Here is a 21,639-nt window from a genome sequence, read left to right on the forward strand (position 1 = left end):
AAAAATCTGATGGGTACAAAGCTTGTTCAGACAGTACCGGGTACTTCATCTTTATGCATGGGATAAACTGAAGGTAATGAAGACTTTGTTTGCCAGTTCCAATATTTGGGCAGTCACTGTTGGGCGATTTCAGAAGAAAACCCACAACCAGAAAGTACAGTTCTTTGGAAGCCCTACTTTTATTTGCTAACTCTCTCCTTAATGAAACTCAATGTTTGAATTAACAACAAATTGTAAAGAGCTGTTCACAAGTCCACACATCTGTCATTGCCCATCTCGGTTTTCAGTCCCATGATTTTTTGGTAGAAACTAATAAATTTATATATTGTGATTACATGTAGTTGGCTTTGAAATAAGAAATAACCATTCGAATACATTTTATTTTGTTGCGAACTTCTTCAGTGTACATGTAGTATGCACCATAAATAGGCAGGACAACAACAGTATTTGAAAATAAACAAAATGTGGCTCCGTCCAATGACAAATTAAGTTGTTTGATACTGTACATCATCATTTATGTGCATGTACATGTATGAAAAATAATGTGTGAAGTTTTTTATAGTCTTGGTCAATATAACAGCTGATATCAGTTTTTCATAACTTGGCAAAATACTGGGTTCTGTCATTTTTTGGGGGATTATGTCCAGATTTAGTTCTAGGTTTATGTAAACAAGTCAATTCAAATAGTTGCTTGTTTTCAGTCAATAAAACACCATTGATGGAACCTTTCCCTTGCATCAGTGAGCAAATGAAAACTGAAAGATTCAGTGTAACAACTACAGGTATTACCACAAATAAAACTAAACCCCTCAAAAAAAGTTCTGCAACTCAAGTTTGAGTGCTAATAAATTTCTTAGTGTGCCATCATCGTGTGTAAAAGTGCTATCATTGGAAAGTATGATTATTCCTCTTTACGATCATGTGTCATTTGTAATGCTAGTGTTATTATTATGAAATACGCAGACATGATAAATATGCAGCAATGTGAAAAATGAAATGTTGCAAAATTCATTGCCATGTCATGTTTGAGTTCTGCAACTCAAACTGCAAGTTTGAGTGCTAATAAATTTCTCAATGTGCCATCATCATGTGTAAAAGTGATATCTTTAGAAAGCATTATTCTTCTTTACAATCATGTGTCATTTGTAATGCTAGTGTTATCATGAAATACACAGACATGATAATAAATGAAATGCAAAATGCGTCATTTCCAATAGCGAATTTCCAATTGTTTCAAGGATGGACCGAGAGCATTCACTGTCACCTGTATGGTGGAAATTCTTTAGAAATGGAGACTCTTGTTAGAAATCAATGCACTTTGCAACATTTCACTTCTGACTTAATGTTCAGGGTGACTGCATATTCCATGATTACATAATCATAGCAAATAGCATGTCATTGTAAAGAGAAATAATTCAGCTTCCCAATGATACCAGTTTCATCTTTTATTCTTCATTAACCAAAAATATATCATCCCCAAAACTGAGTTGCAAAACTTTTTTTGAGGGGTTTAGTACAAATTTGCGTTCCATTGAACTGAGTTGGAGAATGGGGTGGGGGCAGGGTGGGGCTTTGATTGCGTATTGGAGTAATACATGTAGGGTGGAGTTACGAGATGGGCTGGGTTACTGTAGGTGGGGATGGTGTGGCCTGAGTTATGGTTTAGGTGGGGCTACAGTCGGGTCAGGTTGGGTTGGGAAGGGTGGAGTTGGTGTCAGGTAGGGGTGAGGAGGGGTGAGGTGGGGTGGGGTGGTGTTGTGTTGTGTTGGGAATAAAGATCAAAGAATGTGCATCATGCAGGCTAATTACCAGTATCTCTGTTACACATAATTTTATTATGTACACCACACATACATGTATATCCTCCATACAAGCAGTAGGCTTCAAGACCTCAGAAGCCAAGTCCAAAATTTGCATAAATACTAATCCCAAGATAATAGGATTAATAAAGAGGAACTCATTTGAGCCTTACATGTATACATGTAGGTCTACTCATGGTGGCTTATCTCCCTCATTTAAGAGTATTATGTGTCTTATTTGTAGGGAGATTAAAACTTTGCACATTGACTTGCTCATGATACCCATTTTAGTACAAGGAGAAGTTAACAAAAGGCTTTAAATTTCAGACAGGATCTGGGTGATACATCCTCTGGGGTGATACACCCCACTGATTTTTGAACTTGAAAGAACAAGTTTATGTTGTGTCAGTGCATTTATTTCAGTGGAAGCCTTCAAACCAAGATATATTTATATTAAAAAATTCCCCCCCTCCCAACAAGAAATGGTGCTAAGATTGTCGTGAAGATCATTTGGTACATAAAAATATGTACATAGACATCTTTTTTTGTATTAAATCACAAGGAAATGTTTTACACTTTCCCTTTATCTGTTGGTCATTTCCTTTTGTTGACCACTACATGAAGGTCATATTGATGGCAAGATAACATACATGTATTTGTTAAAACATTTTTTAAATGTATATTGTTTGGTTTGAAACTAACTCTGGTTTGATATCCACATTGTTCATTAAATAGTGATTTCTTTGCTCCATCTAATTGTAAATTTTCTCATATCGGTCTTGTACATTCTGGCAAATTATAATATGAATGGTGTGTGAAACAATATGCTTCTTGTACACATGTATCAGGAGTACATGTAGGTGCCCTTGGGACTCTATGAAAATAACATTTTAGGCTTGAAAGACTTATCTCTTGTAGTTTGTATACCAACAGAGAAAAGCAAATTGAAAGATTTTCTTGGATGGGGATTTGGATAGTGAGCGATTATCATAATCCACACCCTACTAAATACTTTCATAACAAGCATCGATTGTTACACCTCTCCTGGTCTTGGAAGAAAAGAAGAATAGCGTTGCTTGTGTCTGACTTCAAGTGCTGCTAAGCCTGAAACCTTTAAGATTTCATCTTTTGCAATGTTCACACTTGTGGAGAAATGGATGAAGAATCTATGCAATATATCGTTGGCGGTCATCCGAACTGTTGTATCAGTCATTTTAGTTCCCCCAAAAAAATCTATTTAGGCAGCAATTTATTTTATTTATTATTTATTTTATTTTCTGAGATAAGAAAGGAGGGATTTTCACGGCGATGCCAACATTTTTGTCTCACCTGCGAAGCAGAGTGAGACTATAGGCGCCGCTTTTCCGACGGCGGCAGCGGCGTCAACATCAAATCTTAACCTGAGGTTAAGTTTTTGAAATGACGTCATAACTTAGAAAGTATATGGACCTAGTTGATAAAACTTGGCCATAAGGTTAATCAAGTATTACTGAACATCCTATTAGAGTTTCATGTCACATGACCAAGGTCAAAGGTCATTTAGGGTCAATGAACTTAGACCATGTTGGAGGGATCAACATCGAAATCTTAACCTGAGGTTAAGTTTTTGAAATGTCATCATAACTTAGAAAATATATGGACCTAGTTCATGAAACTTGGACATAAGGTTAATCAAGTATCACTGAACATCCTGCATGAGTTTCACGTCACATGACCAAGGTCAAAGGTCATTTAGGGTCAATGAACTTTGGCCGAATTGGGGATATCTGTTGAATTCCCATCATAACTTTGAAAGTTTATGGATCTGATTCATGAAACTTGGACATAATAGTAATCAAGCATCACTGAACATTTTGTGCAAGTTTCAGGTATCACGATCAAGGTCAAAGGTCATTTAGGGTCAATGAACTTTGGCCGAATCTGTTGAATTACCATCATAACTTTGAAAGTTTATTGGTCTAGTTCATTAAACTTGGACATTAGAGTAATCAAGTATCACTGAACATCCTGTGTGCGTTTCAGGTCACATGACCAAGGTCAAAGGTCAATGAACTTTGGCCGAATTGGGTGTATCTGTTGAATTACCATCATAACTTTGAAAGTTTATGGATCTGATTCATGAAACTTGTACATAAGAGTAATCAAGTATCACTGAACATCCTGTGCGAGTTTCATGTCACATGATCAAGGTCAAAGGTCATGTAAGGTCAATGAACTTTGGCCATGTTGGGGTTTTTTGTTGAATAACCATCATATCTCTGTAAGTTTATTGGTCTAGTTCATAAAAAGTGGACATAAGAGTAACCATGTATCACTGAACATCTTGTGCGAGTTAGAGTAGTATTCAAAGTCAGCACTGCTGCTATATTGAACCGCGTGATGCAGGTGAGACGGCCAGAGGCATTCCACTTGTTTGTAATAAAATGCGCAAATCCCATTGGAAACATACTGTAACACAGCGATACAACGTTTTGACTGACTGCGATTTCAATGCGTGCGGTCTACCAAGTCGTCGAATCAGCACTGGGCACTGCATTGACTTTGCACGTGAAAAGCGATATAACGTTTTGACTGATCGCGCGATTTGAAATCACGGTCAGTCGAAACATTGTATAGCTTTATCCCACCTTCTTTTTTGTACAGGTACATGTACGTAAGTCGCTCAAACCAAAATTACAAGCATGTAGGTCTTTTGCCATATTTTCTTGGATCCTTACGTTTTGTAATTTAATCAATGTCAAGCAATTTTCTTGATCTTTCCAAGTTCCAACCATGTATTTTTCAAGCAATGCATACATGTATGTTGTAAGGCTGGGAACTACATGTAAGTGTAAAAACTATATAGTAAACTTATACTGCAGAATTTGATTTTCTCTGATATTGGTTTGTACTGTCGTATGTGTGATATGATGGTTTGGAAGACCTCCAACGATAATTTACGTAAACACATGTGTTTATTGGATGTGTGTGAAAATACATATTGTATCCCCTTGGTTTGGTTATATCTGCTGGCAGGTTTATGCATAAATTTATGCTTATAATATGCTTTTAACTTCAATCTTGGTTATAATCTACATGTAGAATAACACCCTTGCTACATACAAGAGACACTGCTTGTATTTTTCCATATTTTAGCCATTTCTAGACTCATTTTTCTTTGAAATGTTGAGACCTACACAGCAAAAACTGTGGTGTTAACCGGTGCACATAGAGGACCACACCAGTTATTTTACACCGGTGTTAAATTGATGGTGTTAGTTTTACACAGGTTATTACAACACCTTTTGCTGTTACATTTACACTCTTTGGTGTTATGTTTAATCTCTAGGGTGTAATTTTAACACCTCAGGGTGTGGTCCTCTATTAACACCGCAGTTTTTACAGTGTATCTTAGTGCATCTAGCATTGATCAATCAATTTCAAATTTTCCATTTTACTTTAGCTGACAAGTTAGTACTAAAATGAACATGCGTGTATTAATCACTTTATTTGTACCTCAAAATCACTGTTGTCGAAAAGTAACACTTTGAGCGCAAAACTTCAGCTTATCTACATTTTTCTGAGCTATGAGAGGAGGACAGTGCTTCCTCCTACATGTAGACTTGTTTTTCTTTGTTGCTCTGCTCGCTCACTAATACTTCATGATTCATCCACAGCTCGGGGGGGGGGGGGGACCTCCATTGACGAATGGATATCATCTGTGACCCCCAAAACACGTAAAACTCTCTTTTTTTCAAGATTGGGCATGTTACATACGTAATGTAATAAGGGTGTCAAAAAACTGAAATAAGGAAAAAAGGTATATATTTCGCTAGGAAAACTGTGTTTATGGTCCAATTTACATGTCTATGCACTATATATTGTAGGCGTACATGTAGATGTTCGATAGAGTATCAATGTTGGTAAATTTTTCCCCCATTTTTTTTTACCAAAATCTTTTTGCAGCATGTGCATTTTTCTGACCTGAATAATTTGCAAGATTGCTTTAAATATTTGGGAAACAGGCATTGAATACTGTAGTTTCCTATTAAATACAATCTTGATAAATTTCTGGCAACGATCAAGCTACATGTACACTATAACGTGCACTCGATTTTTCTTGTGAAAATTGCTGGCACTAAACACAATTTGAACTTTTCAGGGCTCATTCACCTTGAAATGTGCAAGAAAATCCAGGGATTCACACAACATTGGTTCTCATTACCAGAGCCAGGATACAATATGCACGCATTACGCTGATTATCTACGATGAGCATATTATATTCCCCCTTTGTCATCCTCAGTAGCATGTTTGTTCGTTTGATCACAGTGCTATTATTGAAAAATTGAAAACTGACTATACGATGAATACCTGCATTTTTCAAAAGAGCTTGTTTTCCCCAGGTATTTGAGTGGGTTTTATTTCTTAGTTCAAGTTCAATGTTGCATTCGGTACACAGTCATTGAGCAGCAATGATAAATGCGATGGATCTTATTGTATTATAACATATTTTTACCCTGTCATTTCATGCATTAGTTATATATGATGGGAAAATTTACAGTTGAATAATGTTTGGTAGTTGTTTTTGGGGTGAAAATTGCTATCCAATTCTATGCCTTTGATAAATACTGTAGTAAAATACAAGCAGTACTTTATAAAAAACAGTCACAAATTTGTGTTTTAGTTTTTACAAAGTCTTTATTTCAGTAGTTCAAGATACATGTACATTACAATTGCAACTTAGGAAAATATCTCTCTATGAAATGAACACTTGAATTTATCAACATTTTTTCTGTAATATGAAATTAAAGAAAATGAAAAGAAGAAATTTATAGTTTAAAGGGAAATGAAACCTTTGGAATAATAGGCTTCTGTCGAAACAGGAAAATCAAAGAATAAGAACAGAGAAAGTTTGAGAAATATCGGACAAGTAATGAGAAAGTTATGAGCATTTGAATATTGCAATCACCGATGCTACGAAGATCTCCCATTGGTAATGCGACAAGGATTTGTGATGTCACATGTGAACAACTTTCCCTTTGGTGGACTATAAAATACCCCCAAAATATATCTTTTTGCCTTTTCTTATGGTTATACAAGCTCTTAATCCATGATGTATTCTTTAAAAATCTGTATTACAATGCCCTCCTATAGAAAGAATACATGATCTACTGATAAATGTGTGATAATTAAGAGGCAGTTTAAGTGAAATATATATACTAAAGTAATGGGAAGAGTTATTCACAAGTGACATCACACATATTTGTTGCATTGCCAATGTGAGGATGTAGCATTTAAAGGGGAATGAAACCTTTGGAACAAATACATGTAGGCTTGTGTACAAACAGAAAAATCAAAGAAAAGAAAGTTTGAGAAAAATCGGACAAATGTGAGAAAGTTGTGAGCATTTGAATATTGCAATCACTAATGCTATGGAGATCCTCACATTGGCAATGCGACAAGGATGTGTGATGTCACTGATGAACAACTTTCCCTTTGGTGGACTATAAAATACCCTCAAAATGTCTCTTTGCTTTTTCTTATGATGATACAAACTCTTTATCAATGATGTATTCTTAAAAAATATGTATTACATGCCCTCATGTAGAAAGAACACATGATTTATGGATAGATGTGATAAAAGAGGCAATTCAAGTGAAATATATAATAAAGTAATGGGGAGAGTTGTCCACAAGTGACATCACACATCTTTGTCGCATTGCCAATTTGCTATCTCCATAGCATTAGTGATCGCAATATTCAAATGCTCATAACTTTCTCATTATTTGTCCGATTTTTCTCAAACTTTTGTTGATCTGTTTCTTTGATTTTTTTGTTTTTACACAAGCTATCTTGTTCCAATGGTTTCATTCTCCTTTAAGTGATCGCAATATTCAAATGCTCATAACTTTCTCATTATTTGTCCGATTTTTCTCAAACTGTGGTTGATCTGTTTCTTTGATTATTTTTTCTGTTTTCACACAAGCATTTTAAAGGTTTCCTTTTCCTTTATTAAAGATAAACTTTTGTCTGGTGCTCTACTCTATGTACATTCATACAAGGTGTAGTATTTTTATTTTTCTATATTGGTCACCAAGTTTTGTGTACATACGCAGGAAAGGCAACTTTGTGATTAGCAAATGTACATGTAGATGGTAGTGAGAATGCAGTCATTTACATGTATAGGCCTGTGTATCAGTGGCCCTAATCCCTATAATTTCAAGCATTTTTTTTTTATAAATGAAAAGCTTTATATGCAGAATCATAGTCTATGCATCTAAATGCAGCCTTGCTTTAACATGTTTTTTTTGAAAAAAATTGATGACGTTGAATGTGTACATGTACATGTATATACAAAACTTATTCCATTTTATATTTTTGTGAACAGAGTTTCTTTGAATTTTGTGGATAAATTTCCTTTTGTCAGGTCTGAACTGCTCTTTCTGATCTGAATACATTGTCTATCAGGTGTGAGATGCCTCTCCACGCCACCGTCTCACCTGCGCTGAGGTGAAGTGACGGCCCACAGTGTTAAAAGTTAAGGTCATCTGGCCAGGGACCCCCCAGAGAGTGTCAAAAATTGGTTGCAAATTCATGTCGAACCACCCTCGGGGCGCTGGTGTCTGCACAATCTGAAATGCCTGCATGTTAATAATTCATGGCTATATTTAGCCTTTAGAGATGGGACAGAAAGAGATAGAGAGAGCTAGTAGGAAAGGGAGAAGGAGATAGATAAATGTAGTAAGAGAGAGATATAATGTAGTCCCCTTTCTCATTACAATCCTAAAAGTACATGTACCAGTTCAGAAAACCAGTTTGGAAGATCACTTTGCTAGCATTCCTATCTGATTGCCTGAAAGTGGTTTTCGTAACCAAATAACCCTATCTTAAAGGACAAGTCCACCCCAACAAAATGTTCATTTGAATAAAAAGAGAAAAATAAAACAAGCATAACACTGAAAATTTCATCAAAATCGGATGTAAAATAAAAAAGCTACGACATTTTAAAGTTTCGCTTAATTTCACAAAAGAGTTGTAGCACATCCTGGTCTGTATGCAAATGAGGAGACTGATGACATCATCCACTCACTATTTCTTTTACATTTTATTATATGAAATACAGTCCAACCTCTCTTATCCGGACACGTTGGGACCAGCACCAATCCGGATAAGGGATTTATCCGGATTTTGGAGACCCAATATTGAATACACGCAGCTGCTGCCTCGATCCCTGCAACGGTGGTAGCTACACGTTATCTATTGTAGTGGGTGTACAGTAGCATACAGACAGTATTCACTGCAGTGTCAGGGCAAATTATAGGCGGTATTTTTACGGAAAAGAAATCGAACGATGGCCAAAATTGTTGGATAATTTACCTGCTGAAATGATTTAGGTATAAATCGAGCATACATGTTCCTCGAAAGAAAGAGAATGAATGACTCGATGAAACTAAGTTTTACAATTAGATCACCATGGCGGCTATCGCAGCTTCGCAATGTCAGCCATTGTTATACTGACTGTAGGCTCAAATATGATAGCTGGTGCTGTCCGTATTGAGGCATTACGTCCGATTTTGATGAAATTTTCAGCGTTATACTAGTTTGATTTTTCTCTCTGTATTCAAATCAACATTTTTCTGGGGTGAACTTGACCTTTAAATGGGCTATTTCAGACCAACATATACTAGGAAGGGGTCAGTTTAACCCCCCCCGGATCTTGGCCGTTGATTTTGCGATCGCTGCAAAAATTTACGTGCGCATAGAGTCGGATGTAAACTGCAAGACCGTGTGTGGAGTTGCACGGCCACCATTCGCAAAGATTGCTTTATGAAGAACAGTTGTGTCATCACCTTTCAAAATAGTATAACGAGGCAAAGCGGTCACAAACTGGTTTGAAAGATCGTTTCAAAGACTGCTTTTATCGCTCCCATAATTAAACTACATGTACATGTAGTATCCACTAAACTGGTTTCATCTGAACTACACTGTAGTTTTAGAACTGTAATGAGAATGGGGTCGTAGAGAGGGAGAGAGAGAGAGAGAGAGAAAGAGGAACAAACAGGCAACGACAAACAGGAGTAGGAGAAGTCAGGTGTTTCAGCGTGACATAATTATTTCTTTTTAATATAAACCAGAAAGTTCAAGGCTATACAAATTTCTACTGAGAACAGTGAGAATGTGCTAATGGACTCTGAAAATCAGTGAAGTGGTGTTCCTCGTTAAAAAGAAGCATTTTCAGAGAAAACAAAATTGTAATTATATGAGAGAAAATGGATGGGTATGGAGATGAATAGCTTTTAGCGATTAAAAGGAAAATGTTGTACTTGTTACTGAAGCATCTGTTTCCAAAGGAACGAGAGGTGCTGAGGTGACCTGTTTAAGTACATGAACCTCAAGCAACAGAGAAATTGTAGATTTTTATCAAACAAAGGTGGCTTTAAAAACTTTACAGCAATTTTGATGATACCATATGTTGTTTATATTTTTTTGAAATATTAAATCAAGTGGAAATTTTGCAGAGCTAGGATTGGTTTTCATTCTTGAAGGGGATGAGAGTTGATGTAGGCAGACATCAAAGAGGCAAAACTGCAATACAAATTACAAAATAGCAGCTATGAATTGTGTCATAGTTTGTGTTTCATGTAGAAAAAAGTGCATATTTAAAAATGAGAAGTAGGCCTGCATTTTATACATTTCAAAGAGACCAAATGGTAAACATATACATGTATACAAATTTACAAAATAGCCAAGTAGATTGCTACTGATAGCAAAAAGGGAGAAGAAACATGCTTACTCATTAGGTGGTTTCAAACCGCCTCAATCACAAGAGTCCCCAAATTATTAGAACTTTTTCACGCTAAAAAATACCAGATAATTATTTTTTACATTCAGACCGCCCTAAAACACACTCATCTCGTTAATTTCTTTAAGTTATGAGCATGGGCAGTACTGTCTGGTAGCAGACCAAGAAGCATACTGCTTTTCAACAGTAGTACGTATCGCGAACGGGGGACGGCCGGCCTAGCTCTAGCACGTACTAACTATACTCTATTGTATGCGGATATAATTTGTTCCCTTGATCATCATTTGCAATTGCATTACATTTCTTTCCACGTTGAAATTAAGGCTTTGGCAGCCTCCCCAATACAGTGAAAATGAAAATGTAGAATACCGGTAAATAACAACCTTGAAATAGTAAAACTAAGTTTTTGAAGAAGAATCAACCGCTGAGTCACGTATGTTTATCGCTGCATGCACTGGCGCTGGCCGACTGGCCGTGCCGGCTTGCTCGCTCGGTAGGCCTCGCATATCAGCCTTGCACATCCATGCATATTGAACAGCATGCACCGGAATATCGCGTTGATCGATGGGATACAAGTTCTCGTACTTTGCTTTCAGATTGCCAAAATACTCACGACCTTGAAAAAATCCCTGCAAAAGTTCTCATATACTTTCGCCAAGTTTAGCGGGTATTTTCTTTTGGGGGAAATTACGCGTTGTTTGCTTTCACATTTACCTGGTATTTTCTGATCGGGGTAAATTTTCCAATCAGAAAATACATGTCCTGGAACTAACAAACCTCGAGGCGGTCTGAAACCACCCAAAGAAATGAAAAGTATGCCTATATGTTTTAAATACTGAAGAGACCAAAGGAACAAAATAACATGCAAATTTACAAAAAATAGCTGAGATAGTAAAATGGAAGAAAAATCAGCTTTTCCTATGGAAAAGTAGGCCTACATTTCACACATCAAAGAGACAAAACAGCAGCTATGAATTGCTATTAAGTTTATAGAAAAAGAAGAAAAAAGATGCTTATTCTGAAAAAAGGGTAAAGTTGGCCCACATTTCACAGATCAGAGAGACAAAAAATATATGTCCAAAGTAGATGCTATGAATTGTTATCAATTTTAGAGTATATACATGTAAGTGGAAAACATTTCTCCCTGTCTGTGGGGTGAAAGAAAGGAAGGGGGGGGGGGTCCGGTTGGGAGCAGAGTGGGGGGTTCCTGATCCCCATTGAAGAATGGAGAACTTTGACATTTTCAACACAATGACATTAATGTTCTCTATTCATTGTGTGGAAATGAAGGTTTTTGAGCCCCTAAGGGTGTTACTTGAAAGCGATTATATGCATGATGTACGACGACAAAAGTGCTAGCTTCATGTACTGAACATCAGCAAGTGTACAGGAAAACGTGAAAATTGGGGTTTGCTGAAATCATGCCTCGTTATCACTCCTTCAAGTGGCATCTACGGTTGTTCATTACTTTTCCAATGCTGTTGTTTTTTTGGGGATTAAAATGTCTGTTTTTGCACCCTTTCAAAATGTCACTCCGGGCATATGCCTCCTAGTCTCTAACTTCCTCTTGCCCCCCCACCCCCATCCACTCCCTCAACTTATTACACTGTACATGTAGTTCTTGTTCTTTGTCCTTTTTAAGAATATGAATAAAAACATGACAACATATTTCTCAACTGGTGTATTGTCCTCACACAATGGAAGGTGCAAGGATCCTTGGGAAGGTGACCCGCGCAACCCAGGCCTTTTATTTCTTGACACTTTGGAAGTGAGAAAATTCCAAAGTCAACTCCTGTATTCTAGTAGGGCCTGGTATACAGTCTCCTCTAGTATCTCCCACTGTTCATTATTAACATCATTTGACTGTAATTACTTGACAAACAAACCAGTGGCACCGCCCATCCTGCTCTAAAACGAAGCTGAAATTCCCGCTGAAAATGTCTTCAAGAACCTCTTAATCAGAAGGAGAAGTGGATAATTGTTTCTTCGCGACTTGGTTCGGAATCCAGTTATCGCTCATTACTGGGAACAGGGAATAGGTGTGTCGTTGGATGGGATGGATCTAGTGACCCAGTTATCGGTGGAGACGGAAACGGTCTACTTGCAATGGATTTATATTCTGGAAACACTGTTATTTGCTCTAATGGTTGTCTTGTTTGTAGATTTAAACTGGCAAGTGAACCTTTTTTTTAATTTCTCAACAACTTTGTAATCCTAATATATTACAATGAAATTGAGTACACATAATTCTGCTGCGTCTTCTTATCTTCTCTTGTCATCCAATTCCCCTCCCCCTGTCCAATTGGTTCAGATACAGTATTCAAATAGTTCATATCTCTATAGGTGGTTTCAGACCGCCTCGAAGTTCGCCAGTTCCAGGTATTCTCTGATCGGGAAAATTTACCCCGATCAGAAAATACCAGGTATTTTGGTAATGTGAAAGCAAACTACGCGTAATCTCCCCGAAAGAAAATACCCGCTAAATAGTAGGTACTTGGCGAAATTACGAGAACTTTCGTGGGGATTTTTCCAAGGTCGCAGGTATTTTGGCGATGTGAAAGCAAATTACGGGAACTTTTATCCCAGCGTGTCGTTGGGCGCGGCGGCGTGGGTGGCTGCTGGGCTAGAGATTTTGAATCTCCCGCCTTGCCTGCTTATCAGACCACACTGCGCATGCTCGTAACTTCGGGAACTTATCCCGAAGGATGTGTTTCGGGGCGGTGTGAATGCAGGAATAATTAACGGGTATTTTTTAGCCTTAAAAAGTTCTCGTAATTTAACGGGGATTCTTGTGATCGAGGCGGTTTGAAACCGCCTTATGTCAAGTGATTTGTCACATGGATCTTGTGTGGCACCAAAATGTGACATACAATCTAGTACTTGATATTTGAACTTGAATGCATCTAATAAATGTTCATGTACCAGGAATTTTGAATTTGATATTATGTAGTAGGTGTAATATTTGCTTTATGACAATATACATTAATAATAGTGTAACATTGATGATAATACTATACATGTAGAAGGAACTTTAACATACATGTAGGCAATGTTTGAAGCACATAGTCCCTTAAATATTAAACATAGCCATATTCATTTGAACCAAAACATGACTCAAAATAAGCATTCATTAAAAAAAAAATCATAACAAAAACTAAAATAAGATCATTTGCAATGTATTACTACATGTATGTACATACTTTATCAGAATTGTGAATTTAATCCTGAAATAAATGAAAAGCTTTCAACAAGCTTGTGTACATTCAGTGACCCTATCAGTTCTGTCATAAAATTACTGGAATAACCTACCAGGAGAAGTCAGGAAACTACAATTTGACATACTTATTATGTATGGATTTATTGATTTGAATACATGTACATGTATGCATTACATACAATGACAGTGATGTGCATTTATATAGTGAAAAAAAAAAACTTTCTATATATTCTGTTGCACTGAGCTACCCAGATGCTGGACATAGGCCTACTACTAGAATAAATAGGCTTTTGATCATGGCCATATTCAGAGTTTTTCCAGGGGGGGGGGGGGGAGGGGGACAAGATGCATATTGTTTTTAAGGAAGATAAATTGCAAGAAAAAAAACCTCACCAAGCTTGTAATGGAGAGTTTTTGCTCTTTCTATCATGAAATAAAAGAGTTCTGTGCAAATTTTTTTGTGTTGATATATTGAAAATTTGAGAATGGAAGTTTTCAAAATTTATGGGGAAGGGGTAACTGGTCCACTACTCTGTGTGGCCATGTTACAGTGCCTATCTTCTAAAATTTTTATAAGGAGATTTTCTTATACCCTTTTCATAAACCTATCCTCCAATTAGCCGCCTAAGAGTAATGCGGATAATTCAATAAAAATTGCGTTCATAAACTCCGAAAATAAGCCGCATTATTTTTACGAGCGCCCGTCCTGAAAAAGGGGGATAATCTCCATGACAACTGGACACGCCCCCTCCGATGCGGTTGTGTTGGAAAAGGGTGACCTTGTGACCGCACCATGGCAATTATCCGCATAATTTGGAAATGCGTTCATAAACTCAAAATCTTGTCCCGATGCTGCTATTATGCGGATAATAGCAGCATCAGAGTAATGCGGATAACTCTTGTCCTCCTCCAATTTTACGACCAAATTATGCTGCTATTAGCCGCCTAATTCATTTTAATGGGGTTTATGAAAGGGGTAATAGTAGCTCCAAACTAGCCTCAGATGAACGTGTATCTTTTTCCCCCAGTAGCCAGACTGCATTCATCCATGTGAATATTTTATTTCTTGATCGTGCACTTTTATTAAAGGAGAATTAAACCTTTAAAAAGCTTGTGTGAAAACAGAAAAATCAAAGAAACAGATCAATGAAAGTTTGAGAAAAATCAGACAAATAATGAGAAAGTATAATGAGCATTTGGATATTGCGATCACTAATGCTATGGAGATCCACAAATTGGCAATGCGACAGAGATGTATGATGTCACTTCTGAACAACTCTCCCCATTACTTTAGTATATATTTCACTTAAATTGCCTCTTTTATCACATCTATCACTAGATCATGTGTTCTTTGTAAAGGAGGGCATGTGATACAGATTTTTAAAGAATACATTAGGGGTAAAGAGTTTGTATCACCATAAGAAAAACCAGGAAGAGACCATTTGAGGGTATTTTATAGTTGTTCACATGTGACATCACACATCCTTGTCGCATTGCCAATCTCCATAGCATTAGTGATTGCAATATTCAAATGCTCATAACTTTCTCATTATTTGTCCAATTTTTCTCAAACTTTCTTTGTTCTTATTCTTTGATTTTTCTGTTTCGACACAAGCCTACTAATTCCAAAGGTTTCATTCCCCTTTAATTGACTTTTTTACATATGTCATTGAATTTGTTTTTATTAGCACAATTTATGAAAAAGTTTTTATATAAAAGCATCAAGACTGTATACATGGATCTATTGCAGTCTGAGATTCACGCTACTTCTTGGAGTTTAATACCCAATCGTCTTCTCGAACTCAACAAGGCATCATTAAAACTACATGTTCATTTATATTGAATATTCATTTTCCTTAGCTATTAAAGGATAATAAAACCCTTAAAAGTAACATTGAAAGCACAAAAAAAATCTAAGAATAATATCAGTCAGAGGTTGAAAACAGTTATGAGCAATTAAATTATTGTTGAAATCACAATGCTATTAAAGTAGCATTGTTGTTCCAATGCCATCCCAAACTATATACTCGAAAACTCATGTTTGCTCATTCTAATGATAGTAAAAACTCTTTGCCCATGATATGTTTTATAGACCCTGTATTACATTGTCCTCCCTATGAAAAGAAAATTGTGTATTCATGATAAAAGTGGCAATTTCAATACAGGTTGAATTTGAAATATAGAAAAGAAATCTTGGGAGTTGTACAAGTGTGACATCACACATGCTGATCCAATTGCCAACTGGAGTATGCCAAGTGATCTTACTGTACATGTACATTCAAGTAATGTTCATTACTTTGTCACTACAGGTATCTGTTCAAATTTAAAACTTTTATTGATTTTAATATTATTTATTATTTTTTTCACACACAAACATGTTCCCAGGGTTTCATTCTCCTCAATCCAACCAATTCTATTGAATTCAATCAATCATGACAATAAGGAGTGGTATGCCTATTTCATCATAATTCTTTCCCATTTTGTCATTTGGAACAGTCACAGGACATGTGTGACTACAAGAGAAGACCCTTTTGACCTGGAGGAAGCGCCCCCTGAACAGAGGGATGTGGTGCTGGTCAGGGACGCCGCTCTGGGGTTCGGTTTCATCGCGGGCAGCGAGAGGCCAGTCGTCATACGATCCGTCACTGAAGGTAGGTATCTCTCCCATGAAATTCACATTTGGTAGTACAGTCCGACCTCTCTTATCCGGACACGTTGGGACCAGCACCAATCCGGATAAGGGATTTATCCGGATCTGGGAGACCCAATATTAAATACACGCAGCTGCGCTGCCGGCTGCCTCCCCAGGCCACTGGCCGTAGCTACACTGCACTATTGTAGTGGGCGTACCATAGAGCTATTAGCTCTATGGGCGTACGGTAAAGACAATATTCACTGCAGAGTCAGTGCAAATTATAGGCAGTGTTTTTTATTGAAATGAAATCGATCGATGGCCAAAACTCTTGGATAATTTACCTGATAAAATGACTGAGGTATACACCGAGCATACTTCGAAAGAAAGTGAATGACTCGATGAAACCAAGTTTTAAAATTAGATCATCGTGGCGTGTATCGCAGCTTCGCAATGTCAGCCATTGTTCCACTGACTGTAGGCTCAAACATGATAGATGGCGCTTTCCGTATTGAGGCCTAAAGTTAGCTAGAAAGACATGTGTTGTTTTTCCCGCGAAGCAAAAAGAGAAACGTGATGAAAAGTTTGCTCTGCACCCTGATTTACTGGAAATTATCATTCCTAAAGTTCTTTTGGTGATTTGGGTGAGATATTTTCATGAAAAATATGTTTGGTGTAGGGTGACTATGTTGGGAAATATATGTAATCAGAGTTGGTTTATGTATAGGATTGAGTTTAGATTGAAATTTCATTTCCTCATGTACCTGTACTAGATTTAAAAAAAAAAAAAAAAATCTCGGCAATAGTGCGTCCGGATAATAGAGAGATCCGGATAAGGGGAGGCCGGATAAGAGAGGTCGGACTGTATATAGAATAGTATCAGGAAAAGGCATGGATGGTGTTTTCAGAAATCCACAGAGAGTTTTCATGAATTATTATGTGAAATAATTAGTGACCCCTTCTTTTATAGTGCTTTATGAGATTCCCATCCATTTTGATTCTATAAAGTCAAAAGTTGAAATATACATTAAATCTTTGTAGTTTAAGGTTTTCATTTTAACAAACGGCTGATTCATGCCATTCATTTATCAAAATATCATTTATCAAAAGGAAAACTTCTTAATACTGACATACTCAAGTACATTTATTTTATGCTTTGAACAAGAGAATGCCTTCAAACATGAGTAAATTCATAGACACAAATACATGTATGTGAATGGAAGATGAGGAATCTGTACAGTAGTATGGTAGTCAAGAAGATGGCTTTGAAATTAAAATATTTGTTTCAGAATTGTATGCTTGTTTTGCTCAAATGAAAATCAGAGCTGAACTAATGAAAATGTGATTTAGATATATTTTCCCACTGTGAGCCTTGTCAATGTAAATGTTGGATGAGAATGAGGAAAAAGCTATGTATATGTAGAGGACTTTCTCATAAATTTGTCGGTAGCATTCTAGGGGAGATTGCCGAGTTTTATCAAAATTGTGCTGTTAAATGAAATGGAAGCTGGCAAGTTTGATTCGATTGGATTATTTGTGGAGTGCGTGGCTTGTCATCCGATGCAAGATTTATGTGTGCTCTTCCATGCTAATTGGGCTTGTTCATAATACACCTTCTTATTCTGACAGTTTTCACACGATTGATCCTTTTGCATACATGTATATTTCTTCTAACCATGCTGTTGGCTAATGAAGGTATTGGAAGGATATAACACGGTTGAAAAATACATGTAAAGCATTTACATTAATACATAATTGATATATGACAAAGGGAGGGGGATGTTCACATTTACATTAAAGATAAATGCCAGTTGTGGTAACGATTTCAAAATGACTTTTTCCAGAATCCAATATAATGACCTACCAAGTGTCTGAATAAAAAAATATGTGCCATGGATTCTGGAAGAAATTGTGTAATATCTGAGAAATAAGAAAAATAAGCGCGGATTAGGGTACTTCTGTTGGGTCTTTATTCCAGCAATAATAATAATATACTGTCCCACGTGTGCCTGTCTGCATGTGTTGCCGATCTTCAGTGTGATCGTTTTTTTTAGCTTAGATTTTATGATTTCCCAAAGTTCAGTTTATGTAACTGTACCAGATATAGATCCATGATGATATAATACTGCTTAACCTTGGTTTGACAGACTTTCTCACCAAATTAGTGTTACTGCAACTACTTTCATTTAAATTAAAAGGAAAATATTATGACACTAAGTTTTTCTGTTATCATCTACATGTAATTATGCAAGGAAAATAACATTCAAAGAAATGAATTCAATATCAATTATCATACACATACTACATTGCAATATTTCCCCTTGTAAAACTCTATTTCTTTGAAGTTTTGAAATTTCTTTGTAAGGACCAAAATGAAAGCTGTAATATGTGGATGATCTCCCTGTTCTTTTTAAGTTCACTTTTAGACTTGCATAACCACTGAAACACATCCTCCACAATCATGTCAATTTTAATAGTTGAAATTATCCATACCGTTTCAGTTTGCTCATTATATGAACACTCGTGTGAAAGGTATTACACTGTTATACCACACTCCCTTATTTTGTTCAAAGTCATCGTAGATGAAAAGCCTGCACGTGATGTGTGCGTGATTTGAACAATTCATGAAGTCGAGGGTTTACGTGTACATTACTTTCATCTGACAAAATTAAGCTTATTGAGCATGTGACTTACATTTCATTTCTAAACTTATTTGCTTGGTGTGTTCATGTTCTTACCGCATGCTTCTTGTATATATTGGCTTTTACAGTGTACTGAATTGTGAGATTTCTCTATTAAATTAAAAGAGAAATGATAAGTTTCATCTGATTTTGTGATGACTCTAGAAAGGGAAAAAATTTTGCTGTATCTTATTTTACTTTTTTTTACAATGTACTTTATTTTAATTGGTGCCTTCAACAATACAATGAGGATTTTTGTTGGATGATGGTGATGAGGATGGTGGTGGTGGTGATGATGATGATGTTGATGATGATGATGATGAATAATGAATGAATGAATAAAAACAAAAAATGCCAAGGTATGATGTGACAGATAATTGATAAGTTTCTGGAATACTCTTGAAAAAAGGTGTGCTTTTTAATAGCCAATATTGCATTACAATATACATGTAGGTTTCAGGTACATGTATTAAAAGTCTGTTTGAATTTCATTCTGAAACCTGAAACTGCATTTATGTGGTCTGTAAACAGATATCTTTTAGTTTTACTCTCTTTATTAATAAAAATTGCTGCGATAATTCAATGATGTATTTTTCATTGATCATCATTTGTGTGCATACACTGTATGTGTACATGGACAAAGAGATGTGAAACAGAATTTCCTTTTCTTACATCTTTGTTCTAGGTAGTCCTTTTTATCCATGTTTCTTCGTCTGGCATGTCATAGTGTACATGTACATGTATGTGCACTGTACGAGGAAAAAAACATGAGATATATTTGCTCTGAATGTTGTGTTGCATTTTATGTTCACCTATGTGAATATTGTGAAACAAAAAAAAATATGAACAGTGTTTCCTTTCATATTTCAGGAACAATAAAGTTACTGTACTTTTATTTTTAATTTGTTCTAATTAAAGATCTATTGTAAGAGATTCCCTATGTGTAACTTGTTATCTTTTCTGGGTTTCTTTGTTAAATTAGAAATTAATTTCCAGCTTTGTTGTAATTACGTGTCTATGTGTTTGTGTCTTGTTCCCCCCCCACTGGAATTGGGACAGAAAGCCTGAGTCAATAAAGCATAACATTTGTTTTTGTTCCTTTGTTCCAGTGGATACATTATGATACACATTGTTTTGAGTTCGAGAGGAGGGGTGGTTCAAGGAGGACCGGATGGACAAAGATGACAAGGAAGAGGCTAGTGAAGGAGGATCTCAAGTTGGAGGGTTGGGTTGAGGTTGGAGGATACACTGAATCACACAGAGTGGAGGGAATGGGTATTTGGGGCGATTGCTGTAAGTGTGAGGTGCATCCCCCCCTTGCTCACAGGGACAAAAACGGATTTAAAACTTTTGGATTGATGATGATGCTTTGTACGTTATCATGTATTTTTTTGTCAATAGATAATAGAAAAGAATACTTATTTTTGACATCATTGATCATTTCTAGGTGGACCCTCGATTGGTAAACTTCTTCCTGGTGATGAGATACTGAAAGTGAATGGAGAGGATGTTAAAAACAGTGATCGTCAGTACATCATTGATAAGATCAGGTGAGAAAATCCATGATTTAAAAAACACATGTTCTTAAATAATGATTAAGCTTGAAGGGAGAATGAAACCCTGGGGAAATATCGATATCAATGAAGAGAGAGGACATGATGACGAAAAGAAAGGTCCATCAAAATCAACCATTTAATACTAAATAGGTTCATTATTGCGGATTGAAATAATCGCTAGAGGGTATTCATTTGTCTCGCAATCTACTATGGTCAACAAGGAAATTCGTGATCACTCTTGCAAAAAGTGTTCACTGGCTTTCTAGGAAATTCGTGATCACTCTCGCAAAAAAGTGTTCATTTAGCTTACAAGTTCACGAGCTTTCGAGTGCCGCTGCAACTCTTTATCAAGTGACAAAGATTGTCCGATATCGTACTCTATACTAATCTCCAAGACCGTACGCACAAACGTGAGAACAATAGGTGGGCACTGATCCGTTGTGTGATTGGTCAGGAGTTATGCAAATAAGCCGGGGGTATATGCAAATACGCCGTGGGTCGGCAATATGCAAATGAGACCAAAATTGGCGGGCTCGCTAGTTTCCCGTGGGCGGGGGTTGACTAGCTGAGCGGTCCCTCGATCAGGGCCGGGAACGATCGGGTCGGCGTGCACTGCCAGGTAAGGGGGTATTGTGCTGTCGGATGGTTGGCATCCAGAAATCAGGGAAGGTCAATCCCGCTGTCTCTGTTGAAGTTGTTAGGACAAAGACGTATACTAATAGCCTCCTTAATCCTGCGTGTATACCAATGTCTTTCTTTGGCAATGAAGTTTGAAGTTCGGAATATCTTTTTTGGGCAGTCATCAGATGATGAAGTTTTTGAAGTTTGGAATCTGTTTGTTGGCAGTCCTCAAATTGGCAATGTTGATATCGCTATTTTTTCAATATTTACCCTCGGAAATATCTTTGAGTTATTAAAGGAGGCTAGCTGTACCATGAGAGAGAGAATAGAGAAAATCTGAAATTGGAGAG

At 36.7% G+C, this 21,639-nt stretch overlaps 1 protein-coding gene across 2 annotated transcripts in view; it reads left to right on the forward strand.

The window, feature by feature from the left end:
• LOC121428346 overlaps positions 1-21,639 on the forward strand; it is an 81,692-nt gene that overhangs the window by 16,115 nt on the left and 43,938 nt on the right. For both annotated transcript variants that reach the window (XM_041624964.1, XM_041625027.1), the window contains exons 4-5: positions 16,296-16,450; positions 20,560-20,662. In XM_041624964.1, the coding sequence (XP_041480898.1) occupies positions 16,296-16,450; positions 20,560-20,662 (258 nt within the window). The remainder of the gene's footprint in view (positions 1-16,295; positions 16,451-20,559; positions 20,663-21,639) is intronic.

This window comes from Lytechinus variegatus, chromosome 1 (assembly GCF_018143015.1).
Source record: "Lytechinus variegatus isolate NC3 chromosome 1, Lvar_3.0, whole genome shotgun sequence".
Lineage (NCBI taxonomy): Eukaryota > Metazoa > Echinodermata > Echinoidea > Temnopleuroida > Toxopneustidae > Lytechinus > Lytechinus variegatus.